At 46.2% G+C, this 17,027-nt stretch overlaps 1 protein-coding gene across 1 annotated transcript in view; it reads right to left on the reverse strand.

The window, feature by feature from the left end:
* ITGB3 (integrin subunit beta 3) overlaps positions 1-17,027 on the reverse strand; it is a 54,833-nt gene that overhangs the window by 5,730 nt on the left and 32,076 nt on the right. Inside the window, 7 exon segments of the mRNA XM_066363093.1 lie at positions 3,318-3,437; positions 5,520-5,620; positions 7,566-7,788; positions 13,004-13,433; positions 15,226-15,360; positions 16,353-16,442; positions 16,851-16,946. Coding sequence (XP_066219190.1) covers positions 3,318-3,437; positions 5,520-5,620; positions 7,566-7,788; positions 13,004-13,433; positions 15,226-15,360; positions 16,353-16,442; positions 16,851-16,946 — 1,195 coding nt within the window.

Raw genomic sequence — 17,027 nt, forward strand, 5'->3', positions numbered from 1 at the left:
CAACCCTAGTCAACAACAAACACAGACAGAGGTGTGTCACCCCTCTGAGGGCCAGGATAAGTATGCTCAGCAGAGCTCTGCTTCCCCAAAACCACAGGAGTCTGAAGAGTGACCTCACTCCAGTAACTTCTCAGGTGTTATGTAATTAAGTGTTTGTATATATGCCTACTGATGGGTCTGGAGAGGAGGTCTCACCCACTTTCCACACTGTCTCCCACCTTCTTCTCTCACCACACACTACCCAAAAACAACTACCACCACAAACCCAAATTGGCATTTTCCCAAGCCACTAAATTACAACCTGTCGATAATAAGGAATGCCTGGAGAGAAGCTATAAGGTTCCAGTGTCTGAGTTCCCAGGAGTGCAGAGCCCAAGTTCTTCTGGGAAAAGCAATTATGAATTCTCTGGAAGACTGAGGTAGGACAGACTCTCAAATCCCAAAGTGAAATCTCTTCAATTCTGTGTGTCAGTATGGGCCGGACAGGTAGAATGCCAGGTGTTTGTGGGGCTAGAGGGCTATCTGTTAACTACCTGTTCTGAAAGGGGTGGATGGCAGGCTTCCTGAAGACAAGATGAAGGGGTCTCTAGACAGCCCTCCCAGCCACAGTGTTGAGGATCCATAGTGGGGTCACAAAAGACTGGGCAAGGTTTGCAGATTTGACAAAGTACAGGAAGTCCAGTTAAATTTGAATTTATAGCATTGAATAATTTTTTAGCATAAGTATATACCAAATATGGCATGGACATATGTATTTTATCAGATAATTTTATCCAGGAGTGATGAGGTCCCAGCTCAGGACTAACACCACTTAGCCAAAGCCAAACCCTTTGGCATTGCACTCTTTACTACCCTGCAGTGGTTCAGCCCTTCAAAGAGAGCCTCTGCAAGGGCATGAGTTAGGGAAGAGAATGAAAATAATCTCGTCCTATACTCCAAGACCGCAGGTGCTACATTCTACTCAAAGCAGAGACCCTGAAAATGGTTTGAGGTAGGGGTAAGAGGAGAGAAAGAACTTGGAATTTCAGAACAAGAGAGGAAATGTGGGTCTTGATCCCATCTCCTAATGTGGAGGTTGGGGTCTACTGTAAGCCAGAAACATTACCCACCCCAGGGGTTATTTATACTATCCCAGGTTATCTTTGTCTTTGTTCCCCACAACTCTAGGTATTAGGTTTCAGCCTCAGAATACTCAGCAAAAAGATTTTTGTGTGTGTGACAGAAACAGAGAGAAAGGACAGATAGGGACAGACAGACAGGAAGGGAGAGAGATGAGAAGCATCAATCATTAGTTTTTCATTGTGGCACCTTAGTTGTTCATTGATTGCTTTCTCATATGTGCCTAGACCAGGGGGCCACAGCAGACTGAGCAACCCCATGCTCAAGCCAGAGACCTTGGGCTCAAGCTGGTGAGCTATGCTCAAACCAGATGAGCCCTCACTCAAGCCAGCAACCTCGGGGTTTCAAACCTGGGAATTCTGCATCCCAGTCCGACGCTCTATCCACTGCACCACCGCCTGGTCAGGCCAAAAGATTTTGGTAAGTGATACAGCAGGAGCACCAGAAAGGATTATTGTTAACAAAGAGATGAAGTAATCTACAAGATTATATACTTGGAGCTAGGTAAATAAATTAGTGAAAACAGCTGGGTATAAAAGCAAGAACATACTGCCCTTTTGAAATTAGAACAAAAATAATTTCTAGTGATTTATATCTTAATCTGTTGTTTAAAGGAAAGGAAGAAAATAAAGGTGGTAAGAAAAAGCAAGCAAATCTACTGTGTTGAATGGTGAAAAAGCTGTGGCTAGCCTATGTACAGTGTGTCCATAAAGTCATGGTGCACTTTTGACCGGTCACAGGAAAGCAACAAAAGACAATAGAAATGTGAAATCTGCACCAAATAAAAGGAAAACCCTCCCAGTTTCTGTAGGATGATGTGGCAGCATGTGCGCACATGCAGATGATGACGTAACACCGTGTAGACAGCGGAGCAGCCCACGGCCATGCCAGTCGAGATGTGGACGGTACAGAGGAAAGTTCAGTGTGTTCTGTGGCTCGCTAAATTCGAATCCGTGACCAAAGTGCAACGTGAATATTGGCGCGTTTATAACGAAGCGCCACCACATAGGAATAACATTACTCGATGGGATAAGCAGTTGAAGGAAACCGGCAGTTTGGTGGAGAAACCCCGTTCTGGTAGGCCATCAGTCAGTGACGAGTCTGTAGAGGCTATACGGGATAGCTACCTAAGGAGCCCTAAAAAATCTGTGCGTGAGCCCACATCAAACTGCACTGAATAGGTATGAAACTAGGAGTTTTCCTTTTATTTGGTGCAGGTTTCACATTTCTTTGTTTTCTTTTTTTTTTTAGAGACAGAGAGTGAGTCAGAGAGAGGGATAGACAGGGACAGACAGACAGGAACGGAGAGAGATGAGAAGCATCAATCATTAGTTTTTCGTTGTCCGTTGCAACACCTTAGTTGTTCACTGATTGCTTTCTCATATGTGCCTTGACCGCGGGCCTTCAGCAGACCAAGTAACCCCGTGCTGGAGTCAGCGACCCTGGGTTCAAGCTGGTGGGCTTTTTTTTTGCTCAAACCAGATGAGCCCGTGCTCAAGCTGGCGACCTCGGGGTCTTGAACCTGGGTCCTCTGCATCCCAGTCTGATGTTCTATCCACTGCGCCACCACCTGGTCAGGCAGGTTTCACATTTCTATCGTCTTTTGTTGCTTTCCTGAGACCGGTCAAAAGTGCACCATGACTTTACGGACACACTGTATGTTGACATGAGCTCCTCCTGCATTCAGACGGCCTTGAGACCAAGCACTGGATTTTCAGTGCTTAGGGCAGCCTTGGGTTGGTGACTCAAACCCTTTACCATGTCTTATGATGAACCTGGTAAGATCAACACCTCAAAGTACCAGGCCTTTCTCTGAAGCAGCAAGCAGGTTGCTCTTGGCAACCATTTAACTTATAGTGGAATAGATGCCTTGTGCTGAAAAGTCCTAGGTTTTAAATTTCTTACTTACTAACATTATCACCTCAAAAAATGCCATGATATATTTTGTTCCTTCATGGGATCCATATTTACCTTCTTCCTCTCCTTATCCACCTTATTTTTCTATCTCCTCAATTAGTAAGTTGCTTTCTTGCTAATATTTGTAGTTATATATATATATCTCCCACACTCAGATGACAGGCCCTACCTTATCACTTATGAGATCAGGCTTAACCTGGCTATTCCCAAGTGAAATAACTTCATAACATGGTTCTCCCTCTCCCTGGGGGCAAGGCCGGGGGCCCTCAGGTTTCACTCACCTGGCTCTTCTACCACATACAAGATGGACTTTCCACTGGAGTCTTCATAGTACTGGAATCTGATAACACAGTCATCCTCATTCTTGTAGGTACAATTCACTGCATCCTTGCCAGTGTCCTCTGGGAGATGAAAAGACGGGAGAATGAAAAATGGGTCATTTCCTGGAAGTTGGAGCCAATCCCAAGACTCAGTCATGGAATTTCTGTGAAAGTATGCAACAGGAAAGTATGCAAGTATGCTTGACATTAGGCAAGATGCCTACATTGAGATGGCTGTCATGCCTGGCAATTGCCTCCAAATGACCCTGGTCAATGTATAAATATTTTGTCTTTCACAGGCCCTTTTTGGTCCTTAGTCCTTCCTCTGAAAGGGACATAATGTAACAGTATTACTCAATCTGATTCAAAGCCTGGCTCTACCATCTACCAGCTGTGTGATCTTGAGTAAGTTACTTGACCGCATGAGTCCCTCTTTCTTCATCTTGAAAAGGAAAATAATACATCACCTCACAGGGTTGGTTGAAAATTAAATGGCATAAAGTATACAGAGGGTGCTCCCTTCCCTGTTTTTCCTTTCTCTGCTTGCTCAATGACAGCATATATATATATTTTAGTGAGAGACAGAGACAGTGGAATAAGAAGCATCAACTTATAGTCTTGTAGTTGTGGCACTCTGTTTGTTGATTGCTTCTCATATATGACTTGACCAGGGGGCTCAAGCCGAGCCAGTGACCCCTTGCTTAAAGTAGTGACCTTGGACTCAAGCCAGTGACCCTGGGCTTTAAGCCAATGACCTTAGGGCTTAAGCCAACATCCATGACATGAACCCACACTCAAGCTGGTGACCCTGCACACAAGCTGAATGAGCCCATGCTCAAGCTGGCAACCTCAGGTTTTGAACCAGGGACCTCAGCATCCCAGCTCAACGTTCTATCCACTGTGCCACAACTGGTCAAGCTAGTCCTAATCTTAACTCAGCACTAATTTGTTTGGGCAAATTACTTAACTTTCTTGAGATTTAGTTTCCTAATCCTTAAAATTAAAATAACAATAGTACTATAGTTATACTTTACTAGGTTGTTGGGAGACGAATAAGATAATGTACATGAAAAGATACTTTTGTAACTTTTATACATTATAAAATTCCATACAAATAAGCATTTATTTCTAATGATTATCATGGCAGGATGGGTTGTAGAAATACTTATCAATGAACCTGTAATACCCATCTGATACAGATAATAAAAATATCTCACATCTGAGCAGCCTCTCTTCCCTGAACTAATCATAACAAGCACAGTTTCCTCCAGAGGAAAAATGGTTTCTTCAAACTTAATCCCCAAATCCCAACTCTCACCCCCACCTCATTTCTGATATTTGCCAAAAGACCCAGAGATCTGACTCTTTTCCATAACATGCCAAACCAGAAACTGGCCGGCTGGTTGTGTCATTCTGTAGCTCTTACTGAAAACGTGTTTCCTGCCTTCATGGGAGATTACCATCTCCAGAGAGACTGCCACCCACTGGCACCACCCAGTGCCTACCTGACCCAGATAACCATGTCAGATGTGCTGACAACAGCAAAGATCATCTCCTTTAAATCAAGATGAAGTACAAAGCAGAATAATTGTAGGCAAGAGTTTTGCTCCCCACTGTATTTCTATCTGTCTTATTCCACGAGGGGCTATAGAGAGCCAAAAAGGCTTCAGGATAATGATTTGGGCTACAAATCCATAAGGGTGAAGGTTCCCCTCCAAACCAGCAAGGCAGAATGCCTGAACATTCTTAGAAAACGCTTACTAGCCTACTAAGCTAAGACTGCCATGCACAACTACTTTCTTACTCCGTGCCTCAGTTTCTTCATCTGTAAAATGGGGTGCATTCTTTTCCTTTCCGTAAGGAGATATAGTTAGTTAGGATTGCCTGATTTATACACACTTTCAAAGTTATTGGCAGGATGTTGTTGAGGCTGTGGGCTCCAGGAAGTGGGAAGGGGAGGGACTGCTGAACAAATTAGTAGAAGTGAAAAGGGACTCTCAGGGAAGTCAGACTTTAAGGGCCTATTATGCATCAGGCCTACGCGACATGCCTCTAAGGTTAAAATTACTCTCTCATTTTACAGATGGAGTTGGATAGTTTCTGGGAATAAATCAGAAAGACTTAGAACCCGGTATGTGCAATGCTAAGATCTGCTGAACTTACTAAGCTCCTTCACAGATTCGATCTCATCTCGACAGTAACGGTTACAGGTGTTTTCCTTGTATAGGGTTCCCCGGTCGAACTTCTTACACTCTACACACTCCCTAAGGAAAGAGGACACAGAGATTAAGGCAAGGGAGGAACAACCCTGAGAGTGTTTCAGTCTGTCTGACCTTCCATCCAGGAAGCTGCCCCATCTCAGACAACATACACACAAACAGTAACATCTGTAAGACAATCCTAAGACAATCAAATCTGGAGTTCAGAGCCTGGCAGGAAGAGGCCTCCAAGTAGCGTCATTAAATTTCTCCATCCAAGACTGTGACAGGAGAGTGAACCCTATGCCACTTCTGGGAGCCTTAAAGTCAGAACCAATCGCATAGTTTGGGGACCCAGTGCAAAATGAAAATGTTATGTCCCTTGTTCAAAAATTACTAAGAATTTCAAGTCAGTGACAGCACAGCATTAAACCAAATGGGGGCCCTTCTAAGCACAGGGACCCCTAAATACAGATGCTATTTCTCACCACTCTTAACCCTTTGAGCAGTACAAACATTCATGTACGTCCTCCTGCCTCAACCATCCAGAGTACGATCGTACATGTATGTCTTTAAACTTTGAATTGGAGAATACAAAAAAGGGCGAATGCGTCTCAAGACATAGTACAATCATGTGAGCTCAAAGATGGCGTGACAAAAGAGAAGTCAACATGCTAACTACAATTCATGAGGACTTGATGATTAAAACTGGCAAAAGTGATTACACTACTGGGCAAAGCATTACCAAGCCACTAAGTGTGGTGAGGTATGAGAATATGGGTTTGATCGACAGGGCTGATATGCAAATAAGTTTCACAGGAAATGTAAGAAAAACCATGAAATGGTATATAAAACTTTTTTTTCATGAAACTGACATTGCTGCTTTGAACTCATACACTGTGAATCAGATGAAGACTAGAAGAAGACCACGGCTATCTGACTTCAGACTGAAGCTCATTGATCAGCTTTTGGAGGAGTTTGTGAAAGACAGGAAATCACCCAGAGGAGGCCGACCATCATCAGTAGGAGACAGCCTTCGTCTTTTAGGGCATCACTTCCCAAAGCCAGTCCCTGCAACAGCCTCAAAGGATAAGCCAGGACGAAAATGCTTCGTATGTCAGCACACTACAAGAAGGGACGCAAACAGAGGGACACAGGGTGGTGTGCATTGAACGTAACAAGCCACTTTGCTGCATTCATGTTTTGAGGAATACCACAGTTTGAAAAATTTTTAAACGTAAGGAATAAATAAAAATACCTATAAATTATCCTAAGAATATCATCATACTCGAGTACATATTTGAGATTCTGCTAATAACAATACTTTTTTATTTACAGAGGGGAGGTACGAGAGAATTGCATGAGATAATAAAAAGTTTTATTTTTAAAATGTGTAAGGCAACATTAAAAAAAGGCAAATGTATGTTCTTCTTGTTTCCATAAATTGGTTATCAAACAAACATGACTTTAATTAATAAAACTATAACTGGAACTAATTTCATTTTTTGAAAAAAAAATTTACTCCTGGGGTGTCAGTAAGCATGAAAAAACTCACTACTCAAAGGGTTAAAGTGGGAGGAGAAATGGTAGTGCCACAGACCTGGGCTGCCAGAAGCTTCCTCTTACCCCCAAACAGTCACGTCTGGTGAACGTCTGTTTCATAACTCCAGCCCCACACCTCTCTGAGAATCAGAACATCAGCACAGGAAGGCTCCCCAGAACTTATCTGGCTTAGTCTTCCTCCCAACTCAGGGATTCAGGATGCCACCCTAGAAGAAAGGTTTCTCCGACTGGAGCCTGGCTGGTACTACCTACTTTGGTTCCTTCACAGTTGGCTCCACCTCCAACTTCCCCCAAAGTTTTCAGTGAAAGATGAAAACTAGCCATGTGGCTGGTGAGTAAGAAACCAATCCTGGAGAGGTGGAGATTCTGGTCTAGGGGACCCTCTCCGCTGACTCCCCCCACCATCCCAACACCAAACTCCCTCCAACTCACTTCTCTGCCCACTCACTTCTTAAAGGTGCAAGCATCAGGACAGGTGGGGCACTTCTCACAGGTGTTCCCGTAGGAGCCCGGCTGGATGCAGACGCAGCTGCCACACTCACACTTGCCCCGGCCGCTGCACAGCAGCCCGTTACTGGACATGCAGGTGTCGGTGCGCGTGGTACAGTTACAGTAGTAGCCCGTCCAGTCGGAGTCACAGAGGCAGTCCCCGCAGCTGCACTGGCCATGGCCTGAAAACACACAGCCCATGGGGGCAGAGCAGTTGGTGACAGCGGCTCCACCTGCTTTCCAGCTTTACCTCTCATGACCCGCCTCGCATTGCCACACATTAGTCACCACACTGAACTAACTGCTCACCATCCTCTACTATCCTTATATTCTCCTGCTCCTGTTCACGTTGCTCTCTCTACCTAGACGCCTTTTCCTCCTGTGACCACTATCAAACTCCCACTCACCCTTTAAGGCTCTCATCTCAGGTGTCCCTTCCTTTCTGTGATTTTTTTCTACCCCCCCCCCCCGGCCAATCAATTATCAATCATGTGTTCTGCCAGCATTTATACACACCTCTATTTTAACCCTTATGTTCAACCCTATTGCTTGCCTATCCATTTCTCTTTCTGGATTATGAGTTCCTTGCCCTCAGCAATATCACATTAATTTTTATTTTTTTTCAGTTACAGTTTACATTCAATATTATTTTGTATTAGTTTCGGATGTACAGCATAGTAGTTAGACAATCATATATATATATATTTTTGACAATCATGTATTTTACAAAATGTTCTTTCTGATATTTCTAGTACCCACCAGGCACCAAATATTAATGTTTGAATCAGTAATGATTAGCATAATATCTGATACAGAATGGGCATACAATTATTGTTTCTTTATCCATCCACTCAATAAATATTTATTGAGCTCACACCACTGGAGATTCAGCAGTGAACAAGACAGGCAGGATCCCTTCTCTCAAGGAGGCTATTTCCTAGTTAAGTTCCAGGAAACACACATAGACATTAACCAACATATGCTCTGTGTTGGATTACCCTATTATTGAAAAGAGCCATCGGCCCTAGAAGAAAAGATCTATTCCCTTTACTACGTTTCTGTAGCAATGGGAGAGAGATTGGGGTGGGGCTTATACTGCTTAAATGCAGACAATAACCCTCAGTGGTATATTCCCCTAATATTCATTTAACAGGGCTTTAAAACTTGGCTCCTAAAGCCTGCATAAGGGTGACTCATTCACTAGGAGCTTGAATCAGAAAGAAGTGGATGAATAATAAAAAGCTGACTGTTAATCAGAGGAAGCACAGGGAACAAGGCGGAATTAACCTGAACTGGTCTGCAGACCATGCTATTGTATGAGCAGACGGGCCGCATGATGCTGGAGGAGAGGGTGTCCGTGGTCAGGCTCAAACAGCAACAAGCTGCACCTAATGCTCCCCATTAGGTCTGGCTAATGTCTCTTGGTCACTTTAGGTCCCTCTGCCATTGAACCTAGCAGCATCTAGTATCTACACTGGCATTCAAGACTCAAACACACCTTCACTGCCTTGGAGAGAAATGTCTGTTTCCTAGGAAGGATGGGAAACACAACCCCACAGGCCACAGCTGCCCAGTACGTATGCATAGTAGAGAGACTGGGCTGGCAGAGGGTGGAGAAAGAAGAAAAGCTGCGTTTGAGGTCAGGTTCCCTAGAAGTACAGCTGTGGTGAGGATTCCTGTTCAAGTGACCCAGCAGAAGGGAAGGAGGGAGGAAGGACAGGGCAGGAGTCAAAGGCTGGCAGGACTGTGGTTTCAGCTGGTCCCATGGTGGGCTCTGGAACATGCATGGCACCACAGAGCTGGCCCTACCTTTGAGGCAAAGGACCTTGTAGTACCCTTTATCCATCAGTCATTGGCCAAGGGCTGAGGGCAAGACAGCTCCTGTCAGTGGAAGATAATTCTCCAGAGAAAGGGCAGCTGTGAGCTATTATGAGCAGCCCCAGCTGGGGGAAGGGTGCCAGCAGAGTGGGGCCCAGTGTCCACTACACCCAGCTTTTGGCCATGGCTCCGGACAGGGAAGGGCTGACAGCATGGAGGCCTGGCAGCCCTCAGAGGCCACAGCCCCTCAGAAACCCTTGTCCCACAGTGTTTCCTTTGTAAAGCTAAACAAAGTGCTCTTTGAGAAGATGGCCTGCCAGGGAGCGAGGCTGCGAGTAGAAGTGGCAGGCCAGAGCCAGCAGGCTGACCCCAAGCCCTGGCAGGGTCACCCATAAAAAGGAAACCACAGTGTAGTGATGTCACAAGACTGGCACCCCTCCAGCAACAGGGTGGCGGGGCTCAGGTTCACAGGAAAGTCAGAGGAGGGGTGAAAAATGAAGAGAAAGTGTGAGAAAGAGGAAAAGCAGGGAAGAAGGTAACAAGGGAGGGTGGAAAAGCAGGAGAGGAAAGGAGTCCGTTTTCTAGGTCAGAGACCGCACAGTCGCTCTTTCTCTACAGCTGGACCTGAGCTGATAGATCACTCTGCTGTCACTTGCTCCTCCCCTGTGTGAGCCAGCCCTTCCTTGGACATCCACCTCTTCCATGAAGCCACCCAGGCCTCCCCTGGACTCCTATAACACCCCCTGAGGACACCTCTCTTCTGGGATCTGGCAGGTTGTGCCTTGTGTTGTGAATTAACCTTAGGTTAAGTTAATGAAGGGCAAAACTGTCTTATTCATGCCTCTCTGTCCCACAACACTACAGCACAGAGTGCTGAACCTGGCTCATGGGGTGCCCCATCAGTCTGTGTTCATGGATGTGCAGGAGGAAGAGTCTCTTGAGGACAAGGATGCACTTCCCATGTATGAAACAGGAGTGCTGATGATGTGTAACCACGAAGACCATGCATGCCTCCATTGGGAAGGATAGGAGGGGGAAGGCCAGGGGCTAGAAAAATGGTCAAGTCATTGCCCTCCTGCCTCATGAGTCCCTGCCTGCAGCAAACAACAGACCACAGGCCAACAGCTCTGGGAAGGGACAATGGCAAGCGGGCTGTAAGATCTGAGAGGTCAGGAATCCTGCATGACCTCTGCTCGCCCATATGTACTGAGTGCCTGGCACACGTCAGGTGCTTAATGATTGTGCACTGTCACTGGGAAATGTGATGGCACCACAGGGTCAAGCCCCGAGGCCAGTGGGCACCCAGCACCCAGGCAGGAAGTGGGCAGGGTCCAGCTCCGAGGCCAGTGGGCACCCAGCACCCGGGCAGGAAGTGAGGGAAGGAAGCCTCTGAGAGGCTACAGTGGCTGCCTGTGGTTCCCTCTGGAATTAGGCTGTAGCACACACAGGACAAGCTGTTCTTGCACTGGTGGGAGACAGGAACCGGGGCTGCTGACCCAGGCAGCTATGTTTCATGGCTTCGGTGAGGCCAGCAGCCAAAGGAAACACTCTGGCTGGGATTCCTCCCACACTCCCTCACACCAGACCAGGAACAATCAGGCCACGGAGGCCTAGTGGACCTCCCTCTGGCCCCGGTGCCCACAGTGGACTATCTGCAGGCTTCCCCTCAGGCAACCTCTTCCCTTCAGTCCCAACCTTCCCCACAATGGGTTTTCCATGTCAAACTTACCCATTCCCTTTGGTACTATGAGTATGATGAAATTACCATTAAATATTAAAATGAACTTAAACTCCTGCCTCATCACCTAATTCAAACTGCTGTGTGTGTGTGTGTGTACCTAATCTCTCTGACATACTTTTTCTCCAATCTTTCTCTGTCATATTATGTTGGCATGTGTAAAGGAAACAACCTTGATAATAAAAAGGAGCCATTTTTCTGTTACTTGGACATGCTTTAGAATGACACAGATTTACCTTTCTGATCAAGCCTTTTTAAAGGCTGATGTTAAGATGAACATCTGATGGATTAGTTCAGCTGCCTAGAACCCCAATACAAATGAAGCCAAGTTGGGCCATAGATTTGATCACTACAGAAGCCAATTATAACCTCTGTTTGATCGGTCACACAATACACCCATAAACCAGTCCCACCAATTTGTAAACCTCTTCAATCTGTCTATTATAAGAGGACTTGAGCACAGTGATTATAGCCCAGCAAAAGCTATCCCCAGTGCCCCAGGAACAACTCAGACTGCCTATTTGCCTCCCCGAGTGTTGTCAGAGCAGATAAAGACAACTACAATAACATCAGTTCAACTTCTTGTTGGGGAAGTAGCCCAGGAGTGGTCTTTGGGGCAAGGAGAAAACAGTTTGAGATTATCAGTAGGCCCCAAGATTTTACTGAATTTTTGCAATGAGAAGGACAACTCAGAATCCTGCTGGTAGAAGGACTCTAAACCAGGGGTCCCCAAACTACGGCCCGCGGGCCACATGCGGCCCCCTGAGGCCATTTATCTGGCCCCCGCCGCACTTCTGGAAGGGTACCTCTTTCATTGGTGGTCAGTGAGAGGAGCATAGTTCCCATTAAAATATTGGTCAGTTTGTTGACTTAAATTTACTTGTTCTTTATTTTAAATATTGTATTTGTTCCCGTTTTGTTTTTTTACTTTAAAATAAGATATGTGCAGTGTGCATAGGAATTTGTTCATAGTTTTTTTTATAGTCCGGCCCTCCAATGGTCTGAGGGACAGTGAACTGGCCCCCTGTGTAAAAAGTTTGGGGACCCCTGCTCTAAACCAAAATCCCCAATCAGCAGGCTGGGACTCGCTATGACAGAGCTGCTCAATATATATCTGTGTGGTCCAACATGGTGGCCACTAGCCACCACACTAGCCACATGTGGCTCCTGAGCAACAGAGAAACTGAAGTTTTACTTTTAAATTAAAGTTAAATTTAAATTTATTTTAATAAATAAAATTAATTTACATTTAAATAGCCACATGTGGCTAGTGGCTACCATTTGATCAGCACAGATCTAGAATTTAAAATGTAATACTAGTGATAACAAAATCGTGACAATGTTTAATAAGAGCTTACTATTTTCGAGTCATTGCTCGAAGTGTATGGGCTCATTCAATGTGCTCCAATATCTTGTGTATATATTACTATTTTCCAAGTCTTTTTGTAATGAAAAGATAAGTTCATGTAAGACAGTGACTGCTTACTTTTACAATATATTCTGACATCATGTATGATTTTCTTTTCTTTTTTTTTCCTTAAAAAGGGGCTGGTACATATCCTCAAAAAGATTAGGAACTAGTGACTTGAAATATATATATTATTAGGGGAAGAGCAGGTGAAAGAAAAAACTGTCTTCATCTTCAAGTTTCCCCACTCCTTCCCACACATCCCCATACCCACGAGCAAGAACACAGGCAGCTGAGCAGAATTAAAGAGAACCTTCTTTCTCCCACCGGAGTGGAACACCATCAACTCAGCTCTGCCCAGTGGGCCTTCCTGTGCTCACCTCAAGCCCAGATGTTTGGGTCCAGGATGGGAGGGGTGTGCAGTTATACTCACCTGAGCACATCTCCCCCTTGTAGCGGACACAGGAGAAGTCATCACACTCGCAATACTTGCCCGTGATCTTGCCAAAGTCACTGCTATGGCAGACACACTGGCCACAGAGACACTCGCCCCGCTGGCTGCAGATGGGCTGGCCCTCCTGGGGGCTGCACTCGTCTTGCTGGGAGGGGCGGTAGTCCTCCTCTGAGCACTCACACTGGGGCCCCAGCCAGCCAGGCCCACAGCGGCACACCCCACATTCAAAGGTCCCATTGCCGTTGTTGCAGTGGTGGCTGTGAGGCTGGGCATCGGCCTGGCAGGCACAGTCACAGTTGAAGGTGACCTGGACGGTGAGGCTGTCCTTGAAGCCCACAGGCTTGATGGTAAAGGACTTTTCCTTCTCCTGGGGGCAGCCACGTACCTTGGCCTCAATGCTGAAGCTTACCTGGATGGAAAATAAAATGGAACTCAGACACAGGTGGATCCCCGTTAACTCTGGCCCTGGAAATAAGCTGTTGTCTGCCCTGCCAAGGAACACCCAAACTGGGTGACTAGAGGCCCTCAGCCTTCCTACTACCAAGGTCTGCAAGGCAAAAGCAAAGCCCTGAATAGCTGTGCGGTTGTGACATACCTGGCTGGGTGCAGAGACATGTGTTTACAGTTATGATATAGAAGGTTGGGTCGTTTTTATTTCACATGTGAAATTAACCAGCTCACGCAGAAGAGCACCTGTGATCTTGTGAAAGCTCTACTCTGGCCAACTAAACTACCTGGACTGGTCGCATAATACCAGCAAGACAGACAAAGCACTCTTTTGCACCACATGATGCCACACAGTGGCCATCCACAGGCTCAGGATCTACAGTTTGATTTCCACATATTATTTCATCACTTGTGCAATCGAACATGTTTCAGATCAATATTTCTTACATGAGGTATGTGCACATGTGCCTAGACTAGATAGTCAAATGGACGAATGGGTAGAGATAGATATAAGATAATACAAATATGGATGATAAATTCTCCTCTTTCCTCCGTCCCCCTTCACCAACCTTTCTCTCCTTAGCCAGAAACTACTAAGGAAGGAAAGCCATAGAGCAGTGGTCCCCAACCTTTTCTGGGCCACGAACCAGTTTAATGTCAGAAAATATTTTCACGGACCAGCCTTTAGGGTAGGACGGATAAATGTATCACGTGACCGAGATAGCATCAAAAGTGACTCTCAGGCCCTGGCCAGTTGGCTCTGTGGTACAGCATCGGCCTGGCGTGCAGGAGTCTTGGGTTCGATTCCCAGCCAGGGCACACAGGAGAAGCGCCTATCTGCTTCTCCACCCTACCCCTCTCCTTCCTCTCTGTCTCTCTCTTCCCCTCCCGCAGCCAAGGCTCCATTGGAGCAAAGCTTGCCCTGGTGCTGAAGATGGCTCTGTGGCCTCTGCCTCAGGCGCTAGAATGGCTCTGATTGCGGCAGAGCAATGCCCCAGATGGGCAGAGCATCGCCCCCTGGTGGGCGTGCCAGGTGGATCCTGGTCGGGTGCATGCAGGAGTCTGTCTGACTGCCTTCCCGTTTACAACTTCAGAAAAGTACAAAAAAAAAAAAAAAAAGAGTGAGTCTTAGATGGATGTAACAGAGCATCGTTCAGACTTAAATATAAATAAAACGGAAATAATGTAAGTTATTTATTCTTTCTCTGCAGACCAGTACCAAATGGCCCACAGACCAGTACTGGTCCACGGCCTGGGGGTTGGGGACCACTGCCATAGAAGGACTCATGGGGCAAAATGAATAATTGCATTCTGAAATTCCATCAGGGTGGATATTTTTGCTTGTTCTATTTTCTATTAAATCTTCAGAAACTAGAACAACGCCTGACACAAAGTCAGTCCTCAATAAATGTTTATAGAAGACACTGCCATTTTACATTGTGCAGGGAAAAAAGGCTTTACCTTGGGGGAGATTGGAAACTGGTTAGGGCTTGAAGGTAAGAAATATTTTCATTTGCAATCAACCGTGCATAAACAAACAGAGGTAACCTAAATGCAAGTTTTTAAAAATTCTGATAATAAAGTTCACTTAATAGAAAAAGTTTAGGCAACAGAAACCTCAGGAAAAGCTTGGCAGCTCCATGACATCTAAGTTGTAACGATCTTTGGGAGGAAGGGGTGGAATGCCTACAGACACTCCAGGGCACAGGCCAGAGCCAAAGCCTCAGCTTCAGTCCCTGCTCAGCCCACCTCACCGTGTCTCCAATCTTGAGTCCAACACAAGACTTGAGGCCTGGGATGACCTCGTTGTTGAGACAAGTGGCATTGAAGGACAGAGACAACTCCTCAGGAAGGTCACGCACCTCCAGCTCTACTTTAGAGCGGATTTTCTGAGCAGAAAAGGACAAAAGAAGGTAAGGGCATGGACTGAGAGGAAATGGGGAGGAGCCGATTCCATCCCAAGCAAAATCTCCCCGGTGACCCCAGACTGACCCAGGCATTGCCAGGTGCTGAGGTTCACCTGGAGGCTGCCGGAGCCCCCCTTTGAGCCTGTTACCTGCTATATTTCCAGTCCAGGCCCTGCTCCCCATGTCTCCCCCCACTTGTGTCTAGGTGAAACTGGATAGAACCCAAATTAGTTACATGGATGTACAAAAGGGAAGTGCTAGGCTGGACTGGTGGTGGTGCAGTGGATAGAGCATCAACCTGGGACACTAAGGTCTCAGGTTTGAAACTCTGAGGTCACTGGCTTCAACACTGGGTCTCTGGCTTAAGCATGAAATCATGTCAATGATCCCATGGCCGCTGGCTTGAGCCCAAAGGTCACTGGTTTGAAGCCCAATGTTGCTGGCTTGAGCAAGGGGTCACTGGCTCAGCTTGAGCCCCTGGGTCAAAGCACATATGAAAAGTAATCAATGAACTAAGGTGACTCAATGACGAGTTGATGCAAGGGAAGTGCTAGTACTGATCACCTTGGGTAGTAGCAATTTCTACCTAATTTTTAACTAACCTCACCTTACCTGTCATTCAGCTCCCTCTTTTCTCTCTCGGAGCCCAGTGCTCGCTCATGTGCCTCCCCCTCTAATTGCAAGGCTCTGCTCCTTTCTCATCCCCACCCCCATTCTCTCTTTCCCCTCAACCTCCTCTAAGCTCATTGCCTATTGTCCCTAAGTTCCCTAGCATTCTATTCTGAGCCATTTCTTTTCCAGAAGCCTGCATTCCTCCCAGTGCTGACCATCACCAGGTTTCTGAAAGAACAAGAGGAAGGCAGGGAAGGCTGCAGGGTAAGTGAGCAGCTAGGACTCCCAAATCTGAGCCCTTCTGGGTAAACGCCACATGAGGTGAACTCTTAGCAAGCCCCTTCCCAGCACAAGACACTTACCCCGTAAGCATCCACAATGAGCTGCAGGACATTGCTGGAATCAGTAGACAGAACCCCCACTGTGGTCCCTGGGATGAGCTCACTGTAGTTCTAGAAAGGAAGACAAAGATACCCAGGGCTGACTGAATGAAGGTGGTGGTCTCCCAAAGCCCTCCCCTAATCATATATGGAGGGCCTTGAAATGAAGATGTAGATATTTGCCTTGTCACTGCCAGGAATAAATCTAGCAGTTTTTCAGCACTTAGCAAAACTGGAAAACACTTTTCATAACTCTTCCCCCACTGAAATGCTCCCATGACCCACTGCAAACATTGACACACCACCCATCCTGCTAGGTTCAAGGTTGGAGGGGAATCATTAGCTCCTGGTAACAGGTTATAGGAGGGTCTTTCCTGGTTGGCAACTGCAGTCAATGCTGGATCCCTGAGCTAGGTCTGCCCATCAGAGGCCCCACTCCCTCTCCCATTTCAGGAAGCCCAAATCTGACAGCATAGTTACCTGGTAGAGATTGACTACCTCTTCAGTCACTGCAAAAATCAGATTGATGTTTTTCTGGGATAGCTTCTCTGTCATCAGCCCCAGAGAGGGATAATCCTATAAAAGGGGAAGATGTGGAGGTTAGTTAAGAAGTCTATTCATCCTGGACTCTAAGCCTTAGAATTTGGCTGAGGCAGT

The sequence above is a fragment of the Saccopteryx leptura genome, chromosome 2 (genome assembly GCF_036850995.1).
Source record: "Saccopteryx leptura isolate mSacLep1 chromosome 2, mSacLep1_pri_phased_curated, whole genome shotgun sequence".
Taxonomy (NCBI): Eukaryota; Metazoa; Chordata; class Mammalia; order Chiroptera; family Emballonuridae; genus Saccopteryx; species Saccopteryx leptura.